This window comes from Brachyhypopomus gauderio, chromosome 5, assembly GCF_052324685.1.
Source record: "Brachyhypopomus gauderio isolate BG-103 chromosome 5, BGAUD_0.2, whole genome shotgun sequence".
NCBI classification, from domain to species: domain Eukaryota; kingdom Metazoa; phylum Chordata; class Actinopteri; order Gymnotiformes; family Hypopomidae; genus Brachyhypopomus; species Brachyhypopomus gauderio.
The window spans coordinates 13,236,093-13,260,445 of record NC_135215.1 but is presented as its reverse complement, the minus strand read 5'-3'; the positions used below and the strand labels follow the sequence as shown (position 1 = coordinate 13,260,445).

Sequence of the window (24,353 nt, the reverse complement as noted above, 5' to 3'; positions counted from 1 at the left end):
AAATGGGACACTGTGATAACGCATAACTCAACATAAAAATCAGGAATGTACAGTTACATATACTTTTACTCAGGCAACACACACTCAGACACAGCAGCATATAGAGCATACACTCAAATACAGCAGCATCTAGAGCACACACTCTTACACTCAAATACAGCAGCATCTAGAGCACACACTCTTACACTCAAACACAGCAGCATATAGACCATACACTCAAATACAGCGCATCTAGAGCACACACTCTTACACTCAAATACAGCAGCATATAGACCATACACTCAAATACAGCAGCATCTAGTGCACACACTCTTACACTCAAACACAGCAGCATATAGAACACACACTCTTACACTCAAATACAGAATCATCTAGTGCACACACTCTTACACTCAAACACAGCAGCATATAGAACACACATTCAAACACAGCAGCATCTACAGCACACACTCTTACACTCAAATACAGCAGCATCTAGTACACACGCTCTTACACTCAGACACAACAGCATATAGAGCACACACACTCAAACACAGCAGCATCTAGTGCACACTTAAGTCTAAAACTTATCTTTTTGAGATTGCTTTTATGAATTCTTAATTTAATTAATTGTATTTTATTTTATTGATTTAATTTATTTAACATGTGCTATGTCTTAAGTTATGTACACTATGTAAAGTGTGCTTGAGTATCCTGAAAGGCGCTCATAAATAAAATTATTATTACACACTATTACACTCAAATACAGCAGCATCTACAGCACACACACACAGACATAGCAGCATCTAGAGCACACACTCTTACTATCAGACACAGCAGCATATGGAACACACATTCAAACACAGCAGCATCTACAGCACACACTCTTACACTCAGACACAGCAGCATCTAGAGCACACATTCTTACTCTCAAATACAGAAGCATCTAGTGCACACACTCTTACACTCAAACACAGCAGCATCTAGATCACATACTCTTACACTCAAATACAGAAGCATCTAGTGCACACACTCTTATACTCAAATACAGAAGCATCTAGTGCACACACTATTGCACTCAGACACAGCAGCATATAGAGCACACACACTCAGACACAGCAGCATCTAGTGCACACACTCTTATACTTAAATACAGCAGCATCTAGTGCACACACTCTTATACTCAAATACAGAAGCATCTAGTGCACACACTATTACACTCAGACATAGCAGCATCTAGTGCACACACTCTTACACAAATACAGCAGTGTCAACAATCAGAATGGCAGTCTGACTGAGCCCAGCAGTGCCTGTGAGGTCAGGAGGATGATAAACATGCTGGACATATCTGTGTGCACATATTACACACACATTACACACCTCTGAACAGCCAGTTGGTGAGAGGGAGGATTTGGTATGATACAATGAGTTTTGTAAACTGGCTGCTTCCTAATATTTAATATGTTGTTGTGGTTGTGGTGGCTACTCTACATATACACTGACATGTATAAGGACCATGTGGCAGTAGACCAGGACAGCAGTGTGTGAGTTACTGGCCATGTTGAGATGCATTGTAATTATGTTTTTGTGGGTTTATTTCAGTGTTGCTTATTTCAGTGCAGAAACTGAAATTACATGCAGACAAGTGCAAAGTGCAGCTATATAACCTGAAACCATGATGAAGAAATGTATGAGTGAGCTGTCAGCAAGTTCATGCATGGGTCATCTATTTTCTTTGTCTTTTAAAAGTGTTCGGCAGGTGATCATGGATAAGAGTATTCAGAAGCACGCTTTAAAAAATGGTATATGTTCTCCCCCTTTCTCCCTCTCTCCATCTCCATCTCTTTCTCTGTCTCTGTTAAGCTGGTCTTAATAGTGTGCATCTGATCTTGTTTATTGCTTACATTCTTTAACTCAGAGTCATAAAGCTTCAGTGTGTGGTAGTGTTGACATCAGTATACCTATCTGGAGAAGTGAAGTTGTGATGTACAGCATTGTACAAAACATAATCCCTTTTTACCTATCTTTACAAAGGTTATGTTATATTAGACTATATTTCATGGTGAGTTGAGGTTCTTATGTTGTGCGTCTGAACATGAACATAAGAACTTTGAAGCCGTTGAGCCTTGTTAGAAACAACGCCGTCATGTGGCTAGCTCGACACTTCGCAGCTATGGCCATAAACACAGCGGGTGGATGATGGATTCTGATTCTTGTCGGTGTAGGCTACTTTTGATGTATTTCATTTTGGGATAACTGTTTTCGTTGGTTCCCTTTAACGACAATTGTTTCTCTGGAATAGTAAAAAACAAGCATTTGTTTATTAGACACAGAAAATAGAGTTTAATATTTAGACTGTATATTTAATACATTTCATACAGTGAAAAAACTGTGCCGTTGAAGACTGAAATTCAAGCGCGTTTCATCCTTCTTGGCTTACTGAAAACATTTAACCTTAGTCATTCTGAACTTAGGAGCTACCGACCACACTTCTGGGTCCGTAGGGAAATGTGTGTGGCTCCGCAGAATAGGGGAGACTTTTGCGTGTGAACAGCCTGTTGCTCTCTCCCGACCAATGGGCAGGCGGCGTGGCCTAGGCTCCTCCCCTGTCGGCCGGAGAGGCGCAGTCAGCGCAGGGAGTTTGGGGAGACGGCTACATGGAATTCTGTTTTTTCGCTTTTTAATTTATCCAAGCGTTTTTGGACACCATGGACTCTTTAAAACTTTTAACATTACTCCGCGTCAGACGGATCAAATTTCGAAAGGCATGGTAAGGACAGTTTAAAGGAAATATGGATTAATTACGAAAAAACAAACTTTAAACTCTTCTCCAGTTCTGTGGAGGCGCTCACAATGGAGTTGAGAAAGAGGAGATGCTGTTCGGAATGGCTCGCGCTCTGGCTCGCGCTCTCCTTGCCCTGCTTCTCGAGCGCGTCCAGGGAGTTCAGGTATTCTGTGGCAGAAGAGCAGGAACCAGGTACTTTTGTTGGGAATATAGCAATGGATTTGGGTCTCAGCGCTCAGTGGATTACCAAGAGAAATGTGCGCGTCATTTCGGAATCTAACGCTCAGTACTTCGAGATAAACACAGTTAGCGGTGCCTTAGTAATTAGAGAGACGATCGACAGGGAGAGCATGTGTGGATTAAGTTCAACGTGTTTACTGCACCTTCAGATCGTCCTTAAGGACCCGTTAGAGATGCACCGCGTGGTTGTTGAAATAGCTGACGTGAATGACAATGCGCCGCAATTTCCAGCCAGAAATTCCTCGCTGGAGATTTCGGAGGCAGCCGCTCCAGGAACACGGTTCCGTTTGGAAAGTGCGCACGACCCCGATGTAGGTGTAAACTCGCTGCGCACTTACCAGCTTGCTCCGAACGACTGTTTTGTCTTAAAAGTCGAGACAAAAAGCGACGGCAGTAAATTTCCAGAGCTCATGCTGGAAAAGCCTCTAGATCGAGAGAGACAGGCCGCGTTTCGCCTCTTGCTCACGGCGATCGACGGTGGACAACCTGAGAAATCTGGTACCACCCTCTTGTTCATTAAGATTCTGGACGTGAACGACAACGCACCAGTGTTTGATGAAACAGTAAAAAGAGTTAATCTCCTGGAAAATTCTCCTATTGGAACTATTGTCACAAAATTAAATGCCACTGATACAGACTCTGGAATGAATGGAGAAGTATCATTCTTATTTAGTAAATACACACCGGATAGGGTTCTCAAGCTTTTCAGCGTGGACTCTAAAACGGGGGAGATCCGTGTTATCTCGGAGGTGGATTATGAGCAAACGGATGTGTATGACGTCACTGTTCAGGCCAGGGATGGTGGAACTCCCGCCATGGAGTCCTCGTGCAACATTAAAATAGAAATAACGGATGTGAACGATAACACTCCGGACGTGACGTTAACCTCTCTCTCAAGCTCCATCAGTGAGGACGCAGAGGTCGGCACAGTTATTGCACTAATCAGCGCGAGAGACTTGGATTCTGGTAAAAATGGTCAGGTAACGTTAACGGTGTCATCGGGGCTTCCATTTAAACTGAAATCTGCCTTTGGGGAGCATTACACTCTCATCACAGATGGACGTTTGGACAGGGAAAGTGTCCCCGAGTACACCGTTGTTGTCACCGCCTCAGATGCAGGCTCTCCTCCTCTGTCCTCTCAGAAGACCTTTGTCGTTAGTCTTTCTGATGTGAACGATAATGCCCCAGTGTTCTCCCAGCCCTCTTACTCTGTAGACATAGCAGAGAATAATGCCCCCGGGGCAGCCATAGTGGCAGTCTCTGCTTCGGATCCTGACTTGGGCGACAATGCACGTCTGACCTACTCCATCTTGACCTCCGTTGTCAATGGCAGCCCTGTGTCGTCGTACGTCTACATCAATCCAGACAACGGGAACATCTTCACCATGCGCTCGCTAGACTACGAGCAGATGAACGCGTTTAAGATCGAGGTGCAGGTGCAAGACGCCGGGACGCCGCCACGCAACTCCAACGTCACCGTGCACGTCTTCGTCGTGGACCAGAACGACAACCCGCCCATCATCCTCTACCCCGCCCACTCTGAGGAGGCGGGCCTCCAGCTGACGGTCCCACGCTCCGCCTCCATCGGCCACCTCGTGAACAAGATCGTGGGGTTCGACGCCGACAGTGGCCACAACGCTTGGCTGTTCTACAGCCTGGCACCCGGCGACCACGGCTCACTCTTCCGGATCGGGGCGCACACCGGCGAGCTCCGCATAGCCCGCAAGCTGGCTGACGAGGAGGTGGGGGGCGGAGAGCGCTCCGCTTACGCCTTCGTGGTGGTGGTGCAGGACAACGGGCAGCCAGCCCTGTCCTCCAGCGTCTCCGTCACGGTCAGCGTGGAGGAGAAGAGCGTGGATGTGCCGGTGGACACCCACAAGACGCCTTTCAAGGCGAGCGGCATGACGGACGTGTCGCTGTACCTCATCATAGCGTTGAGCTGCGTCACCTTGGTTTTCCTGGTGACCACCGTGGTGCTGGTGGTGCGGTGTCTCAGACACAGGGAGGACTGGCCGTGCTGCTACTCCAGGAAGGGCTTCCGTTCTAGGCATGCCTACCAGCACCGCGCCCACAAGGACCTCCACCTCCAGCTGAACACCGATGGGCCCATTCGATACATGGAGGTGGTGGGGGGCCCTCAGGATCCCCACACGCGCACTTACAGGCCCTGTTACTCCACCCTCTCCAGCAGGAGTGACTTTGTGTTTGTCAAGACTCCCATGCTGAGTCATAACAACACTTTAAACATGACTCTAACCAGGAAGCACTTAATGAACTCAGCCAATGAGGTGAGGGCCCAGCTAAAATGTTGAATATTTCTGTCTGTGAAGGTCTCCCTCATGCTGCCCACGCATGGCTGTCCAGATCTTATAGCACGGAACCTCAGCACCACTTTTTTTTTTTACTTTCCATTAGTCTGACTCGTGATTCAATTGGTCTGACTCATGATTCTGCTTACATGGTTTTGCCCAGGATGCAGTTCTGCTGTAGATGGGCCATTATGCAAAGGAAAAGCACGTTTTCCATAATCCTAACTAGGACAGCAGAGATAAGAAATTCAAATAAGTCAAAGAGAGAGAGAGAGAGAGAGAGAGAGAGAGAGAGGACAGATGGAAGGAAATGTTGCAGCCATAGACAGAAAGATAGACAGATAGAGAGAGTGTGATTTTGAAACAGCTATAAAATGGATGACAAGGTGAGAAGCGAGGACAGAAGTACATTTGGACAATTACATTACAAAAGGCACTTGAGGTGGAAATAACTGAATAAGAATGAAAAGGAACTTGGAGGAAGTGAGGAAGATGAAGATAGTGAGGACAGAGAGAAACAGGGAGGAGGGGCTGAGAGGAATGAGGGTGGTGATGAAGGGAGGGTGGACAGACTGGGAAAGGAGAGAGGAGGACCGAGTGGAGGAGGGTGTGGAGAGAAATCGGCAGCTGAATAACAGGATGCCAAAGGTCATTGTGTGACACTGGACTTCCTGTTGTGCAGGACGCTGGTGATTGATCCCATACCCCTGAGCCATGTGACCTCCACTAATGGGCAAGTGTGTCACCTCTGGGTAATCCCATAATAAATCTCCTTAGTAACCAGAAATCGGACGTCCTGTAGCACCATGCTAGCTTCCCTCTACCACCCAGTGAAATCCTCTCCACTGTAACTGGCAAAAGTACGCAGTTCTTAGATTTTTTATTTCATACTGAAATAGTGAAAGTTGAACCAAAGTTCTCGCTCTGGCTTTGCCGTACTTAATTAATGAAACGCAGAATTAGTCAAACTTCTGTAAAGGTTTGCGTTTCCTGTGCTGGCATCGTGTTGTGTAAAGTAGAAGGCCCTGAGGTTATTCCTATCTGCTGTTTGTTGAAGTGGGACTGTGTAATCTCTTGGGTTTACAGAGTATTTTTACAGCGAGCAGCAGGGAGACGAGTCTGAGACTGCCAGATTTGTTTTCCCGTTCTCCAATCTCTCAGCATCTCTCTTGGGTCTCATCTGCTAGTCCTTTGGGAGTCATATTAGCCTTTGGGATCTGAGGACACCATCTGGCTTTTCTGGCATGACACGTGCATGGTGTGTGTGTGTACGTGTGTGTGTTTTGTGAGTGGGTACGTGAGATGAAACAGTGACAGAAGGTCTAGACTCTAAAGTTTCTAGTGTAGATTAGGTACAGAGCATAAACCACAAGTTGCATGTGTTTGTGTTGCTGTTTCTATACAGCCTGAGTTACACTATCAGTCTCCTTTACACCCGGCGTTCTGCAGGGTCTCTCTGTTCTGTTCTCCCAGTGCTATTTCAGGTAATGGAAGGACCATTCTGTTTTACTCTTTGTGTCATTATCATGTAAGCATCAGCTTATGGTTCCCTTCCATATATATACGTTCAGCAGTATTTTTAAAGACATTGAGCATCTTGAATAGCTAATTGTGTTTTAGTGGGCCATGGTCCCACCGGTCACTTCCTCTTTCCTCATCCTGTTCTCTGACCTCGTTGGCTTTTCCTGCTAAGCCTCCTGCACACTATAGAATTCATTTTCCTATTTCCCCTGTAGAGCTGTGAGTGTATGAGTCATGCTTTCAGTCAGCAATTAAATGTGTGTTTGTGTGTGTGTGTGTGTGTGTGTGTGTGTGTGTGTGTGTGTGTGTGTGTGTGTGTGTGTGTGTATTGGAACTTTAACACACACCAGCAATGTGTCTCGGGTCTCTTTGTCCGACCCTATGCAGTGATGCACATTATGCAGGTGTGAGTCCTGCGGTGGGTTGGCGTATCTTCAGATTATTTCCAGAAATGTCCTGAACAGACTTCAAAATCACAGCGTGCAGGGATCAGCGTAGCCAGGTTAGAGTTCTTCTAAGTTTGGCTGTTGCTTTGTAACTGCAGTTTAGTTTCCAGAAAATTGCATCAGAAGTCCTGACCACTGCCGTCGTGAGGACTGCCGGAGTCATGAATTCCTGCCCAGCTGTGATCATCATACAAACATTGTGGCTTCCTTTGTTTTGCTTGTTTTGTTTTCCTTTCACGAAGTACTGCCTGGATACAGTAGTGCTTGTACATGACAGAGAGAAGACATTATTGTAGATAAAGATTAATAGGTAACAGGAACTTCCTCCCTGAAGTAAAGAATGAGGTAGCCTCCTGTCTTAGATGGGTGTGTGTGTGTGTGTGTGTGTGTGTGTGTAAAAAAGCAGCTGCTGTCAGTGAGTTCCCTCTGTAGTATTGGCTTTGGGCAGGAACCCTGTGTGTGTATCCGGTTCCTCCAATTCCAAGATCAGCGCCATCTTGCCCAGCATACGTGTGTAGTCAGACACGTGTTGTTTGGTTTAGTGCAGGACCACAGTGGTGGTGTGTGTGGTGATAGAACGGACGTGGTGTACCGTTCCAGTGTGTATCTCCTGTCTGTTCCAACAGGATTTCATTCTTATTTTGGATTTAACTCCTAACATCACACTGCTTTATTTTGGTATCTCACACACTCTCCTACTTTATGCTGTGGCCTATAGTAATATCTCACCGTGTGATTGTTTAACAGATATTTCACTGTGGTGCCTCACTAGAATCTTCTGTTGTTCACCACTTTTCCAAATGAAATTCAAACCAGCAGTCTGGTCTCTTGCCAGTATCTCTTACCCACCGAGCCGCAGCGGGCCGGTTCCACTCCTCAGGTCTTTTGCTTAAACACACAGTGTCACGGTAAGACCCAGGAGAGCTGGGAGCTGTGATTTAGGTTAACCTCATGTTGGAAATGGCCTACAGGTTGTGTTGAAATCGAGTGCTCTGTTAATGGTCTCCGCGACAGGAGCAGGCTGCGAGTGTCAACACACGACCAGCGCTGGCCTGTGTTCATGGGCGTCCATGAGTGTGCTGGTTGAGTCATAGTGTCTCCATGGGTTATTTTGGACTTGTTTTTTATTTATTTGTCTTTTTATCGTTTTTTTTAACGCAGTGTTTTGCAGCTCTGGTGCTGGACCTGAACTGTATTGAGTGAGTAGACGATGAATTTATCTGCTTCATAAGAGCCCATTTAACGTGCGTGTCACAAGCTGGGATACACCAAACCGTTCTGGAGCTCTGTGGGTGCAGGAAGCAGCAGGAAGAGGCGTTTTGTCATTGAAGCTGCCAGGCAGTGTTAGAGACTCTACACAGTTATACCAGTACTTCTCATAATGACTTTAGTTTTAATGCTATTTTGTAAATAGTCCACCTATGATCTACCTATGACAAACATACTACTGCTATATCTATTTTACACTAAAGTAAATTTCTTGATATCATTTTAATACTTTAATCTGCAAACCAGTCACTCCAATGCGAACAAGATGGGTTTTGAGATGTCATCTTTTTCTTACAGTGCCAGTATTCCATCTGGTGGCTTCAGTAACCCTATTAATGTAACGTTCAACATCTCCACGTATTGTGAGGGGCTTGTAAAGCGTGGCAGTGTGCAGTGTAGCTGTGACTCAGTGCTGTTCTCCCTCTCCCGTGCCTTTCGGGGGGGGGAATCACGACCTTGCCGTCAGGACCTTGGAAGAGCACAGAGCCGCTCGCATCGTCATGCCGCTGGAATGTCGGGCCCCTCGGCAGCCATTTTGGAAAGCACAGGATTTTTTCCTTCCTCCTGTGTTCTAGTTGATGGCCTAAACTGAGAGCAGAAGGGAAACCAATGATACATGGTTGCTTTTATCAGAAGGGGGCGGGGAAGGAAGAGGGAGGTGGGAGGAACTGGGGGAGGAACTGGGGGAGGTGTGGCTCTGTGCTGGATACATCATGCCTCACCCCGGGGGGGTCTCTCTGACTTCTGACTCTCCTCATACCCTTTCTCTCTCTCTCTCTCTCTCTCTCTCTCTATCCCTCTCTCTCTCCCTCTCCCTGTTCCTTTTGTAACCTTCAGTTTCCAGACCCAACACACTGGGAGCTGTAATTCCCTAGTTGGCTAGGGCAGCAGTATTATCCACACCCCTGTTTTGTCCACATGGACCACGATTGGTTATTTACACTAACAACATCAAGACCCGGAGCATGAATGGGTCCAGTGACTTTTCCGAAACTGCACCTGCATGTACTTGACATTTGAGTGCTTTGTTTCAGTGTACATGTCCAGACTTCCTGGGGGGAGATCTGCTCACTGCAGTTCCACTCACATGTGCCATGTCTGTGTGCTGATGGATCGTGTGGTGCAGTGGGGGGTTTCTTAAGTGTTGAGCAGTAGTGGCGTTGTGCTCTCTACTCCTCTTTCACGCTCTCTTTTGTCTGTATGAAGATGAGAAGCTCTCTCCAGGGCTCTTCTGGTTCTTGCACTGTCCTGAACGCTTCCTCTTCTGTTGTGTGTGCCCGTCCTCGCAGTGTAACCACAATGGCGGCTCTGTGTGCCAGCTGGGGCTCCACACAGCCGCTGGCGTTTCCTGTGGCTGGGACCCTTGGGGGGGCTGTGCGCGAGAGCGCCGCCCTGCAGGCACGTCGCTGGCCTCTGCTCCATCACCCTGTTGGGCTGGTGGAGGTTATCAGTTTGAAACAGGGCAGAGTTCAGAGTACATCCAGAGAAGTAGACAGAATGTAGCTGTTAGGAATATATTTGCACGCACATGTGAACACCCCTGCACTATATTTGCATACATGCACACCTATTATGTCAATTCTTTTGAATGATTGTGGGAAAGAAACTCATTTTACTGAGGTGCATCTGCTACTGTAAGTTTATATAGTGACATCCACATAAACTACACCTCCACCTCCATGCCAACAGCAGGCTGTGGTTGAAGAGGTCCTGGAATGGGTATTCAGGCAGATTAAGAGTTTTCTGAAGTTGAAACCCTTTCTTATCTTTACAGCAAAAACCACCCAACACTGACTGGCGTTTCACCCAGAATCAGAGACCTGGTCCCAGCGGGTGAGTTTATTAATATTAAGATTTGCACACATTCCTTGTTCTCTCTCTCTCTTTCTCTCCCTCCCTCCTCCCTCCAGCGGTGTGTATGTATTGTTTTAGATCAAGGACTTCAGGATCTGTCAATGTGCTGAATGTTTAAAAAAAAGCCCAGAGAGCTTTGAATAGATCAAAAGATGGAGAGAGTGTAAAGGTGCTGTTGTATGAAAGAGGAGTGTTGTTTGTGTGGGTGCATGTGTGTGTGGTTGATGATGCCAAGGCTAATGTTTGCTCCTGACAGCAGGAGACAGGACACAGAACATTTGGCCCAGACTTAAACACACAAATAGAAACGCGTCTTCCTCCTTAAACACACAAATAGAAACATGTCTTCCTCCCTCACTTTCATTCTCTCTCTCATTATCAAAATAACATGAGCACACAAAGTAATGGACGTTTGCATGTTCATTCTGGCCTGGATAAGATGCACCCAACACACACACCTGAGAAACAGACAGAACAGGACACAAGTGAGCTAAAGTGAGCTGACAGGAAGCAGTTTGGCAGGAGGGACACAAGTCTGGGAGAGGAGAGAGCAGTCACCCATTTCCCTCCAGCAGCTCTGTACTCTACAAAATGTCTGCTGTCTCTCCCCCTCCTGATGTGATTTTGGACACAGACAGAGAGACTGCAGGCAAGAAAAATGGAAAATAAACAAAAGATGAGGGCCAGACCATGAGATAGGAAAAAAGAAGGCAAGGACAACAATAGGCCCCACACTCGCCCCACACACTCGCCCCACACACTCGCCCCACACTCTCGCCCCACACTCTCGCCCCACACACTCGCCCCACACACTCGCCCCACACTCCTGTGTTCAGTCCCCCAGCTGACTGGAGCAGAGGCCACATGTCACTCTGTTCATAAGCAACTGTAACATCCTGCATTCCTCCCCACACCACAAGGTAGTGGCAGGGGCAGAAGCTGGAGCAGGGGCTGGGGCTGGGGCTGGGGCTGGGGCAGGGGCTGGGGCAGGGGCTGGGGCAGGGGCTGGGGCAGGGGCTGGGGCTGGGGCTGGGGCAGGGGCAGGGGCTGGGGCAGGGGCTGGGGCTGGGGCAGGGGCTGGGGCAGGGGCTGGGGCAGGGGCTGGGGCAGGGGCAGGGGCTGGGGCAGGGGCAGGGGCTGGGGCAGGGGCAGGGGCAGGGGCAGGGGCAGGTCTTTCTCAGTCCTCCATACCCTCTGGCCAGCCAGGCAGTGCTCAATCTGCAACAGTTTTCACAATGCATGTTACACAACACATTCCTGTCTGAGAAATGAACCTTGTTTGAGAAATGAAAAACATCAAGCCCACACTTACAGCAGTGGAGGTCCTCTAAACACACGCTGTCCTGTTAGGTCCTCTGAACGCACACTGTCCTGTTAGGTCCTCTGAACGCACGCTGTCCTGTTAGGTCCTCTGAACGCACGCTGTCCTGTTACTGACGGTTGGGATGAAAGATCAAACTGTGTTTTCCACATCTGTGTGAAGGAGAAGCAAGTTAAGAAATCAAATGTAGATTTGGTGCAGAGGATCAGAATCATGGCAGTTGGAATAGAGGGCCCGTTTTCTCTCCGTGTGGTCTTGAGTTGTGGTTTGTGCGGCAGTGGTGTGTGCTGTGTGTTTGGGTTGTGGTTTGTGCGGTCATGGTGTGTGGCGTGTGTTGTGTTCAGGGCATTATACTAGCTTCTGTTTCTCGTAGACCTTCAGAGTCCTAGAAAAACTCTAGGTGGGCGTAGCCATGCAGACAGAGATTGTAATGCCTGACTGGAAGCTCTTGGGGACACTGGTGTTTTTTAATAAAATAAATTTTTTTTTTTTCTACAGTGTTTACTTTCTAGGGTTTTGTGTTTTTGTTTTACAGATAAGATTAAGGCTGTATTGTTGTAAAAGCTGCTGCTTTCTGCTGTGTGTGTGTGTGTGTGTGTGTGTGTGTGTGTGTGTGTGTGTGTGTGTGGGCGGGCGATTGTCTGATCTTTTCATGGCTTTGACCGACGGCCTGCAGTCTTGACCACAGGAAGTGATTATATAACCACTGGCTGTTATAACGCTGACCAGAGGAAATGCTCTATCTCTGCGGGTGGAGAGAGGCTAATTAGGGACAAACGAGGCGTCTGATCTGGACCGAGACTCTGGAGAGGCTTAATGATAACGTTGGAATCCCAAAAACTAGACATGACTAAACCGGCATCATATATTCTGCTGATTATGCTTATTTTTGTCTGATATAAAAAAAGAGAAACATCTGACCTGATCTGCCTTTTCTTACACTAATCTGAACTCAGATCAGATGATCTAATGTTAAGTTTTATGTATAAAGCACTCTGACTGATCTGGAAGGGGCCATTTGAGTGGATTGCTGTGGGTTGCCCCGGTGACGGCGAGCTGCTCCGTCCCTCCTCCGTCCCGCACGGTCCCGCGCGCCTCCGTTTTGGCCCGGCATCCTGAGCCCGGTCCCGGGGCCTGGTGGGCAGCATCTGGCCGCGCCCCCATATCTTCTCTCTCCTGTGTTGTTTTCCTTTACCTTGTTCGAGTCGCCCTGTGCGCTCTTCCCAGATTTTCCACAGCCGCCATATCATTTCTCTTCCCTTTCCCCCGGGCTGCCGTTCAGTGCGGGTGTGTCCTCATCCGTGTCCAGGGTGCGGGTGTGTCCTCATCCGTGTCCAGGGTGCGGGTGTGTCCTCATCCGTGTCCAGGGTGCGGATGTGTCCTCATCCGTGTCCAGGGTGCGGGTGTGTCCAGGGTGCGGATGTGTCCTCATCCATGTCCAGGATGCGGGTGTGTCCAGGGTGTGGGTGTGTCCTCAGCCCTTTTTCTTAATTGCCTCCCGATTCCCCGGAGAGTCTGAGGCTGTGCTGCAGTCTCACCCATCAGCCTCCCAGCTGGTATAAAGCAGGAAGTGGGAGCCCATAAGACCCCAACATCCCCTTTAACCCCTTCAATGCCCAGCCACACAAACCCCCTGTCCTGTGCCTTTAGCTTCAAACCAACCCTAGTGGCTGACTGGGAAGAGTATTCGAGGGAGTCTTGCTTTTAATAATTAATTTCAGTGACTTGCTACATTCACTGTAATGAACTTTTGCTGTATGACAAAAATAATCAAACAAACCCACCTGACTTAAAATCTTACTTATTTTCCAGTCTCGTCACTAGCACACAGTGATGTAGCATCATTTTCTCCCGAAACAGGACTGAAACTCCTGTCCTAGTGCTGCTGCTATAAACAGGAAGTGCTGCTTGTCTGGTTTACATAATTAATACAGGTTGTGAAAACCGTTTATACCCCCATTGAAAGCGCTAATCGACCCATTAGCCTAAATCTGTGTGGTAAAGGACTGCATGGCAACTTTAATCTTGTTTAGTGCTGTGTGTTATGTGGAGATGGTAAATACTGTGGCTGAAGTGTGTTTGTTTTCTGTTGGTAACCAGGAAAACCACCATTAATGAAAACTGCATACATCTCCTAAAGCTCTGTGTGTGTGTGTGTGTGTGTGTGTGTGTGTGTGTGTGTGTGTGTGTTACAAAGATCTGTGCTACTTTTGCTTTTGTTCTCTGTAGATGCAAATTACTGAGTTTAAAAACAAGCCTTTGAAGCTCAACTCGGCCCAGATGTAAATTCTCCGTGGTTGAGTGCCAGAGAGAGTGTGTGTGTGTGTGTGTGTGTGTGTGTGTGTGTGTGTGTGTGTGTGTGTGTGTGTGTGTGTGTGTGTGTGTTTGTGTGTGTGGTGTGAGCTTTTATTTTCAGGCAGCTGTTACCCCTCTGTTTCTGCTCTCATTAACTTTACATTTTTACAACATAGTGCTGTTCAGGACAACATGCAGGGTGAACAATGTTAAACACCTGCACATGTGTGTGCACGAGTGTGTGCACGAGTGTGTGCAACACAGTCATTCTTTTTTTTTAAATAAAAGTTGAACATGTGTCATTACCTCCAGGTAGTTACTTGTATATGAAAGACAAAAATCTGTAAAGCGCCTTAGAGTGTAAAGTGTTGAACAGCAGCACTGGACAGCCACACCCTGCACCTGCAGGACATCACCATGGCTACAAGGTCACCTCTCCTCTGCCCCTCTACTGCAGGGCCGCTGCCACCCCGGAGGTTGCCATGGGAACTGGACCCTGGCCCAATCCCCCGACGGAAGCCGAGCAGCTCCAGGCTCTGATGGCCGCCGCCAACGGTGAGACCCGTCGCCCCCGTCTGTCCCGTACGCTTGTCCTGCTCTGTCCCGCCTGTCTGTCTTTCCTCTTCCACACTATAAGAGTGTGTATAGTGCAGTAACCCTGTTCTCTTACCCCCTGCCCCCCTCATCTGCCCTTGGCGTCCTCTCCCCTCCGTTCCCGTCTGGCGTGTGTTGCCCTAATTGCCCCATCTTCCCGGAGGTCTCCGCACATAACGGACTACATCTGCGTGAGGGGAGGCTAACAGCCTCTGTGATGAAGCCTGCTCTGTATTTACCACTGACTTCTAAACAACACATACATGCGAATTCAGTCAAACATGTTATTTTCTTTTTGTTTTAGTGCCAAAATGGCATGTTAAAAGAATGACATGTTAAAAGAATGCTTCCCTACTGATTTTATAATCATCACAAAACAAATAAACATATTGGAAGAGCACAACAGACTCTTGCTAAATCTGTAATTAAACCTGGTTTTACTTGAATCACAAATTCCAAATGTTTGAATGTTTCTGACTGTACCGTGCCACAGCGCCACAGTGTTTCTACCCTACACTTTATTATCAGCTCATCTGAACCACAGCAGTAAACACAAGGCACATGTGCACGGAGGAGAGCTCAGAACAACCCCCACCCACCTCCACCCCCACACTTTTAACTCCTCCTATCTCCACACCTCCATTCTACTGCTGGAGTCTACACCCACAGCATCTACACAACAAGACAGAACCGATCGTTTAGCAGTTTCTCAGAGCATCATGTGAGGCACTCGTAGACTAAAACAAACAGTTGCGTTTAGAGCCTGGACTTCCAGTGCCCAGTAATTTGAGTCAGACCGGAGGAGCGTAGTCATCATTTCCATTGTTCCTGGCACGGCCCTCTCCCCTGCAAAACCTGCTCTCCCTCCCGACTTTCCATGAGCACATGTTTGGCGTGCAGAACACGTGTCCTGGATGGTGTCAAAGACGGGACAATAGAGGGACGAGGAGAGCATATCCAGACGGGTCACGGTGAGGCCCGGTAGGACATGGGACTGCCCTGCACACCCCCAGACCTGCAGTGTGAGAGGCCACAGCAGTTATTAGAAGGGCTGTCTGGCAGCATTTAGCATGGGCTCACACACATACACACACACACACACACACACACACACACAAAAGGGTCCGAGCACCTGTCGTCTTCGCTCTCTTACCAGTCCTTGCCTTTTCTCCCCCGCAGAAGTGAGTGAGGCCACCAACACGCTGGGGCCGGGCACCATGGGTCTCAGCACACGCTACAGCCCCCAGTTCACCCTGCAGCACGTGCCCGACTACCGCCAGAACGTCTACATCCCGGGCAGCACCGCCACGCTGACGGCCGGCGGGCAGCAGATCCAGCCCCTCCCCCCACAGCAGGCCCTGCCCCCGCCCCAGACACCCGACGGCCAGGGCGAGCCGCCCAAAGCCCAGACACCCGCCTGCAAGAAGAAATCCACCAAGAAGGAGAAGAAGTAGTGAAGGAGGGGTGGGGAGGAGCCGGGGTGGAGGTCGGGTCTGGTGTGAGGGTGGAGACGGAGAGATGAGGATGGTAGAGGGTGGAGTGGGGGTGGTGAGCGTGGTGATGGCTTCTTTTTTATGAAGTGACAACTAGGACAGAGGAAACAGCAGAAAATAGCAAGAGCATGTCTGTTTACCGCTGTCTGAAGGTTAGCACTCCGCTCCTGGTTGCCACGGGTTTGCAAGCAACTCCATCTCATTCAGTCCCGTCATCCGCTGCCATGTAATAATGTTCCACTTGACTTCCTGTCGAGATGAATGTTCCTGAAGATTGGAGAGTGAACTTGGAAAAAATCATTTTTAAAGAATAATGCATAATATTTTGAAGGACAGTTCTTTTACATATATCTAGTATTGAGGACATATAACACTTCAGATACATCATAACGATCTTGTATTGCTTCAGTCAAAGGGAGAAGGGTAACCTGTGGTGGGGATTTTAATGACAATGAATTTGACAAATTTGTGATCATGACAATACTCCATATCCGATGCTGTATTTCCTAGCTTCACTCAAAAGGTGTTTTATTGTATGTACATTTAATTTTTTGAATTTCATTTTTTTTTTTTTTGCATCTTTTTGTCTGTTTCCCAGGCGTTGCTGTGCTTAGTCTTCCACAGTTGGAGTTCCTCCGAATGTACCGCAGTGTGAGGTTTCTGCTTTTTAGAGTCTTTTCTGTAATCACACAGGTCATTGTTAATGCATGAAGCAGTGACATCCTAACAGGTTGGGAAAGAACAGCCCTGAAACTTAAAGCATTCAGTCGGACTTTAGAATGAAGTTTAATTGTAGTCCTTTTGAAAATGCTCTTTCACTATCTTTAACTATTTTCTGTTTCTGGCAAGTTTCCAGAGCCAAAATAAGTATGTGTACTTTAACAGCCAGAGTGTATTACCAACAGCTGCTAGTCCAGAATGATCCATTGTTCAAGAACACATGAACAGTAGTGAAGCTGCAGTAGTCTGTCTTCACTTGAGTTCAGAAGTATTTTGGGGCTTTTATTTTGTAATGATTAAAACCACGACTATGTGCTGACGATCATCATAAAACGATTCCCGCACTGACCTAGCACAGGTTGAGTTTCAAGGTCACAGCTGAAGGAAATCCCACTTATGAGAGTAGGGGCCCTGTTCACCAGCGGTCCACTTCACAGTCCAGCACTCAGCCGTTCTCTTTCACAGCTTGTAGTTGTTTATAACCCTTCCACTCAGTGATGAAATGGCAACTTGTACATAGAAAACAACCCTATTCAGAGGATATTTAGTGCACAAAGCTCATCCAATAATAAAAACCTTTTCTGATTCTAAGCCTCAAACACAGGCTTACTACTGGAATGTGTTGCATAACTTTTATTTTGTAGTAAAACAAGAAAAAATAAAAACAAATACTTAAATGTTCTGGAAAATGCGTTGCAGAAGTAGTAATGTAGTATATGAAGGACTAATGCGACTGTAAATAAAAAGATTAACTTCTAAGAATTTAAGGTGATGTAGACTAGAAATTTGTCATTTATGCATACATTTCTGTGTTCATTTTCTCTCTCTCTCTTCTTCTCTTGCTCTCTGATCACCCTTTAAAGAAAGACACTCAAACAATACAAAAACCCTCCTAACTCTCCTAAAATCCTCACCCTTATTTTGTGGTTCCTATTGTGCATATGTGCAAGATTGCTTCTTAATGTGTGTATGGAGAAGCAGCTATGACTATTGTGTGTGTGCCATGCTGTAATGCTCAGTACTGCTGGTGCTGCTTATAACCTCCCCGTGCTTCACTGTTTCTCTTCTGTTATATGCTAATAATTTATATTGCTGTTTTATTTTCTCTTGAACACTGACATTTCAAATAAAACATTCTGAACTCATTAATTCTGCACATTTTTGATTGTGATATTCTGGCATTATTTCCATATTTAATGTCATCTGGGGAAACAAAAATCAGTGAAATCACAGATGCTCTTCCTGTTAAACACTAACGTCACCTGTGTGTTTGGAGGAACTGCAGCACGAGTGTGGCACCCAGCAAACGCCGCAGTTGTGACGTCTTTTTATGAACGTTCAGAAAGTTGCGTATAAATCAAGGGATGAAAAATTAGCGATGTTCTCCGCATCTGTGTGGACAGGGAGAAGAGCCAGACATTCAAATGGTGCAGAGGATCCACTCTGCAGACGGTGCTCCATGATACCTCACACACAGAGCAAAGCTCAGGGACTAAAAGAGGTCATAACGACTCCAGAACACTGACATTAAATGACAACGTTCAGTCCACATGCATTTGTGTTATTCTGGGAAACACACCACAACCAGCCTAAATTATACTCCGAGATCAGTATTCCCATTGAAACTGCAACGAATGTGGTATGTTTTGAATATTAATGATTATATTAGTTAATTCCTATTAAGAAACCATAGGTATTTACCATTGTGGAATACAAATGATGTGCACCAGGTGTCATTTCTACTTTTAAGAATCTAGACTGCTGGTAAGCGCATTCCTCTGAAGTGTCTCTGCATGGTGATTCACACCTACCACACCTTCCTTATGCACTGGAACTCAGAAGGTTCACCTCACTGGCACCTCAACAGCACGCAGGATCGTGTGGCCTGGTCTGAAGATGAGAAGAGGCAATGCTAACTAAACTCGCATCTACAGGCAGATCTTTACACATGCTCAGCTCTCCAGAGGGCAAGGAAAAGAGGAGGGAGGGGGAGAGAGGGAGAGAGAGAGAGAGAGAGAGAGAGAGAGAGAGAGAAAGAAGCTGGACTGGCTAACAGACTTCTCTTTCATGCCTGTTTTTACTTTTCGATTTTTGATTCATTCTCATTTGCTCTCTCTCTCTCTCTCTCTCTCTCTCTCTCTTTCTCTCCATGAAAGGCTCTTTCCTCTGCCAAAATCTTGGTGCATTTTGTCAGCTGTGAGACAGGAATACAGACAAGGATTCTCACCAGTGCACCAGCTGGGAACTGGGATTGAAATGATGCACACAGGCACTGGAGTGATACTAGTAAATCTATACACTATTGTCTGTTGTCTCGAAACTGAAACAAAGGTCAAAGTGCAAATGCTAAGTTTTAAAACTGATCAGGTCAGTGATGTAGCATCAGGGTGCATGACCCCTAGACTCTCTTCTTCTTCCCCCTTCTCATAGAGTTGAAGAGTGATAAATACCCGTTTGTTGAGAAGACGGAATGAATCAATCTGAGTCACACACATGCATGCGCACACACACACACACACACACACACACACACACACACACACACACACACACACACACACACTGCTAGCAGAACAACTGTCTCTCTTCTTGTGAGGGGCATCTCGAAATGTTTCGGTGAAAAAGCAAAGGCAAGAAAATAAATCCCTTCTTCAGGGACTATTAGGCTACTCTGTCCCCAAAGAGCAGCCATCAGAGGCTGTAAACTAAACACAGATCGCTAGTGTCCAACACAAACACCAGGTCCCCCACTTTACTGCCAGGCGTATTAGCATCAGAGCACAGTGGTCAGTTCACTGAGCTGTGAATGTGAAGACACACAGAGGGACACCGAGGGCGACTCTTAAGCACGTTAGACATGCTACGCTGAGAAAGCATTGCATCCAGCCTTCAGTGCCATGGCGACAGGTGTTGCCCAGCTTCCCTGGCAACAGCCGGGGATATTCCAAGACGCTGGTCCACCCCCCAGGACATGTGTCTTCACATTCTCATGACAGCAAAGTCAAATCTCTAAACATGCACACAATCTCGTTCTGCTCACAGCCTGTCAGTACATCATTTAAGAATGCAGGTTAACTTCGTCATTGTTTAAGAATTACTTCTAAAGATGATAAGTACTCAGTACTAGTATGTTAGTTTACAATATTACTACTTAGCTTGTAATGTTTCCTGCACATACGGGATTTTGCTACACAAAACAACCCCCCCCCCCCTCTCCACATGTGAAACAGGACATCTGAACATTAAAGGAAATCTCTGTAGCAGTCTGCCTCCTCTAACGATGGTTGCCGCATGTTGCTCTAGTGGGAAATGTGTGGTTAGCTCTGACATCTTCAGGGGGTCTAAGGGTCTCCCTCATGTGCTCTGTTAAAAGAAGAACCTTCGACTGAGAGACTTCAAGCATCAGGAAAGGTGTTTAAATAACAGTCACTGTAACAGGTTCACGTCTGCATTACCAAAAGCACATTTTCAGTCATGTCACTGTGATTGACCCGTTTACCAAAGCTTTATGCATATCAGGAGTCTAGTATATCAGATATTTCAAGTCATCTAATATGTTCTGTAGTCATAAAGATAACTGCACCTGACTATCACCGAAATGAGGTGACCTTGCAAAATGGAAATGATTGAATTGGCAGAAGTATGATCGTGTGATCACAGAGAGCTAAGCAGGTCTCTAAGAAGAAGAAGCCTCCTGAATCAGTGGGTCCATGTTCAGTTCTCTTTGCTTCACCATGTGTGAAGAGAGAGGACACCCACACATTAATTATGTAAGGACCTGTAAACACGCAGCATAGTCTTGGACAGGGACGTCTCACACAGGGACAGGGACGTCACACACAGCGCTATGGTGAGTGAGGAGCGTAGGTAGAAGACAGAGGAGGATATGACACGGAGGAGGCTGTCACATGCAGGTGGCTATGACACGGAGGAGGCTGTCACATGCAGGTGGCTATGACACGGAGGAGGCTGTCACATGCAGGTGGCTATGACACGGAGGAGGCTATGACACAGGCGTGACATCACAGGCGCCACACGGGAGCCAAAGCTTTCGGTAGCAGCACCAGCAACGTGCTCCAACTTCCACAGAGACAGAAATCTGTCGCCGTGGCAAAGACACAATGAGCAAACATGAATCTACGTTCATCCCAGATCCACTGCAGGCTGGTTCCGCACGCTACATGCATGCTTCCAAAAGCTTACTATGAACGCTACGAACTCCATTCCAGTGGTACTGGTGAGGTTCTGAGAGTGTGTACTGAAAGCAGCTTTAAATCACAGTACATGTTGCAAAGGTATCCACTTCTACCCCAATCTTCCCTTCTCTGCCCCACTGCGGCTCTGTTGCATGTGTTGCTTTTCATCCTGTGTAAATATTGATGCTGTTCACTTTCATTTTGTTCTCTTGAAGTACACAGGAGACAGATGTTGTAGCTGAGGCAGAGCACTAGTGCAGTAATCTCACTCCTCTCCACTCACAGGCCGTGCCCCCCATCACACACACAATTACACTTTCCAGAATTTAGGATTTGGCTTGGGATCGGGGAAACACAAAAGAACAGCTAAAAATCTTTCAAAAGACTTTTAAAGTCCTGTGAACATGTCTAACCACAAAACACAGCACAAACAGAGTGGAGGATTATCCTCCTGAGGAGGAGGGGGATGGGAAAGCTGGCCAAAGGTAATCAGGACTGAGACGAGGGAAGAAAAGCACGATAAGCTCCGAGTCTCATTCAGAGCACTCTGCACCCTTGCTAAGGAGCTGTAAGCACCTTTAAATGAACACACACACACACCGAGGCATTTATGAACCAGGAGCAGGCCGGCGCACTCTCTATGCTGCTCCACTGCTGTAGGGCAGATCTGTCTGTATGAAGACCAGGCACATACGCAGGGGTACAGAGGAACCGAAGGAGGAGAGATCAGCCTCAGAGTAGGAGAGATCAGCCCCAGAGCAGGAGAGATCAGCCCCAGAGCAGGGGAGATCAGCCCCAGAGCAGGGAGATCAGCTCCAGAGCAGGGGAGATCAGCCCCAGAGCAGGAGAGATCAGCCCCAGAGCAGGAGAGACCCATAGCAGGAGAGATCAATCAGCTCCAGAGCAGGAGAGACCCAGAGCAGGGGAGATCAGCCCCAGAGCAGGAGAGATCAGCCCCAGAGCAGGAGAGATCAGCCCCAGAGCAGGAGAGACCCATAGCAGGAGAGATCAATCAGCTCCAGAGCAGGAGAGACCCAGAGCAGGGGAGATCAGCCCCAGAGCAGGAGAGATCAGCCTCAGAGCAGGAGAGATCAGCCCCAGAGCAGGAGAGATCAGCCCCAGAGCAGGAGAGACCCATAGCAGGAGAGATCAATCAGCTCCAGAGCAGGAGAGAACCAGAGCAGGGGAGATCAGCCCCAGAGCAGGAGAGATCAGCCTCAGAGCAGGAGAGATCAGCCCCAGAGCAGGAGAGATCAGCCTCAGAGCAGGGGAGATCAGCCTCAGAGCAGAAGATATCAGCCTCAGAGCAGAAGATATCAGCCCCAGAGCAGGAGAGATCAGCCTCAGAGCAGGAGAGATCAGCCTCAGAGCAGGGGAGATCAGCCTCAGAGCAGGGGAGATCAGCCTCAGAGCAGGGGAGATCAGCCTCAGAGCAGGAGAGATCAGCCTCAGAGCAGGAGAGATCCGCCTCAGAGCAGGGGAGATCCGCCTCAGAGCAGTCATAGCTGACACACAGGAGGAGAGAAGCAGCACACAGAAACAAGCCAAAAAAGGTGATGTCATGCCTTCCTATAAGTGCTCTCACATCCAAGGGCTCTGGTGTGAATTACTAATATGACACACTGTCTTAAGGGACCCACACACACAGCATGCGGTAATCAGCCTCACTGCGTGAATATAAGACATGGTGATCCATAACAGCACCCTTAGGAAGAGAAACAAATGGTGCCAAGGCATGTTTGACCTTCAACATCAGCAGAGTGAGGAGATCTCTACCCATCTGCCCTGCTCCCACATTCACACTACTGCCCCTGGGGAACACAATGAACAACAGCCTTATTTAGAAGGGGCTTTTTCTGGACGCCTGGAGCAAACGGACGTTGGTGCAGTTATCTCATCACTTAGCCACTGAGTTACTATAAAAACACTGCCAATCCATGAGAAATGCGGGCACTGGTGAGTCATTAACAGACACCCTCTGTCACAGCCTGGCTTTCATACATTTATTACCCACAATCCTTGTCCTCTACTCTTTTTTGGCTAATGTAGGACAACCACAACTACTAACTCCCTACCATAGGCCGATCTCAGTCAACCACACACACAGGTAGATTTTGTCCTGTTTTGTCTGACTTATGGCGATCCGATTCAGACACACAGCCAGAGGCTCAACACTGGTGTGTGTCTGCATTCCCCCTGCTGGGGGTGTGTGTGTGGTCAAAAGCTCAGAATACGAGGCCCGAGGGGCTAACTCATACTAGTTAACATTCAGAGGGCATACAGCTCAATACATGAACACACACTCATATCCCCACACATGGCAACTAAATACACATATATGCTGAACAACACTGTACATAGGTATAGACATCACTCAGCTGCAGATCAAGACAAACGCGGGCAGCCCAACACCTCCAGACCTCCCCAAGCCTCGCTCTACCACACCCTCACCCCTGATGCTCAAGTAGGCTTCCTTATACAGCAAAATGGTGTTGGCATGGAACATGGAAATTATGTTTCTAATAACACAATGCTGATCCCAAACATCGCCACTGTCATCTGCAGCCAAAACTCAGCATGTTATTATACTGTTTCAGCAAAGCGCCATTTCAGCTCTGTGCATGCACGCCAAACTCGGCATGCTAGCCAAAGCTAGCCCAGCTAGGCTAACTGGATCTGCAGTCCCTTCTCGGACTTGAATCCTTCATATCCTGAATAAATAGCTAGTATGGTTGAAACAAGTGAATCATGAGGACAGCAATGTGAGTACAGGTCAAAGTAATGCCACGTCAGTAGTAAGTTCCATAGTGTTAAACTGAAAGCAAATCCCAGAGTATAGAATTCATTGGATTATAATGACAATCATCATTATTTAAATAGGAACAAATGTTTCTTTGCTAATCAAACGTCTTTCGTTTACACCACTCACCTCCCTCTTCCACCCTGCTGTTCTACTAGAACATAATTTCTGCCGAGTCAGGCCATGCTAATTGGGATGAAGGAGAAACTCTAGGCCAAAGGTGAACTCAAGCTGGGAAAGAAAAAGTGCAGATCACTTTATTTCAGGCTTTACTAAGATGAAAGAAGAGAGTGAAAGGCAGGCATTTATATAGGCCAGTCCAGGCCCAGACAGATTAGACTGAGAAAGAAACACAAACAGGTCTGTGCCAGCATTCCTAGAAAAAACTCCAAGAAACACAGATCAAGAATAATGTGAATTTTCCAATGCGAGAGGGAGAGAGAGAGAGGGAGAGAGAGAGAGCGTCACTCATGGAGGTGGTATTAGTTGTGCCTCTTTTTCCTCACTCTTTTGACCCCACCCCTCAGAAAG

The 24,353-nt window shown here is 47.3% G+C and overlaps 1 protein-coding gene across 22 annotated transcripts in view; it reads left to right on the top strand.

Moving 5' to 3' along the window:
- The window catches only part of LOC143514526 (protocadherin gamma-A11-like), a 123,455-nt gene extending 105,480 nt beyond the window's left edge, over positions 1-17,975 (top strand). For 21 of the 22 annotated variants that reach the window (XM_077005821.1, XM_077005836.1, XM_077005828.1 and 18 more), the window contains exons 2-4: positions 10,324-10,382; positions 14,477-14,574; positions 15,793-17,975. In XM_077005821.1, the coding sequence (XP_076861936.1) occupies positions 10,324-10,382; positions 14,477-14,574; positions 15,793-16,067 (432 nt within the window). In that variant the 3' untranslated portion in view covers positions 16,068-17,975. Of the gene's footprint in view, positions 1-2,589; positions 5,293-10,323; positions 10,383-14,476; positions 14,575-15,792 lie in introns of those variants that run through there. The other variant, XM_077005823.1, reaches the window with a different exon arrangement.
- Positions 17,976-24,353: the final 6,378 nt, after the last annotated feature.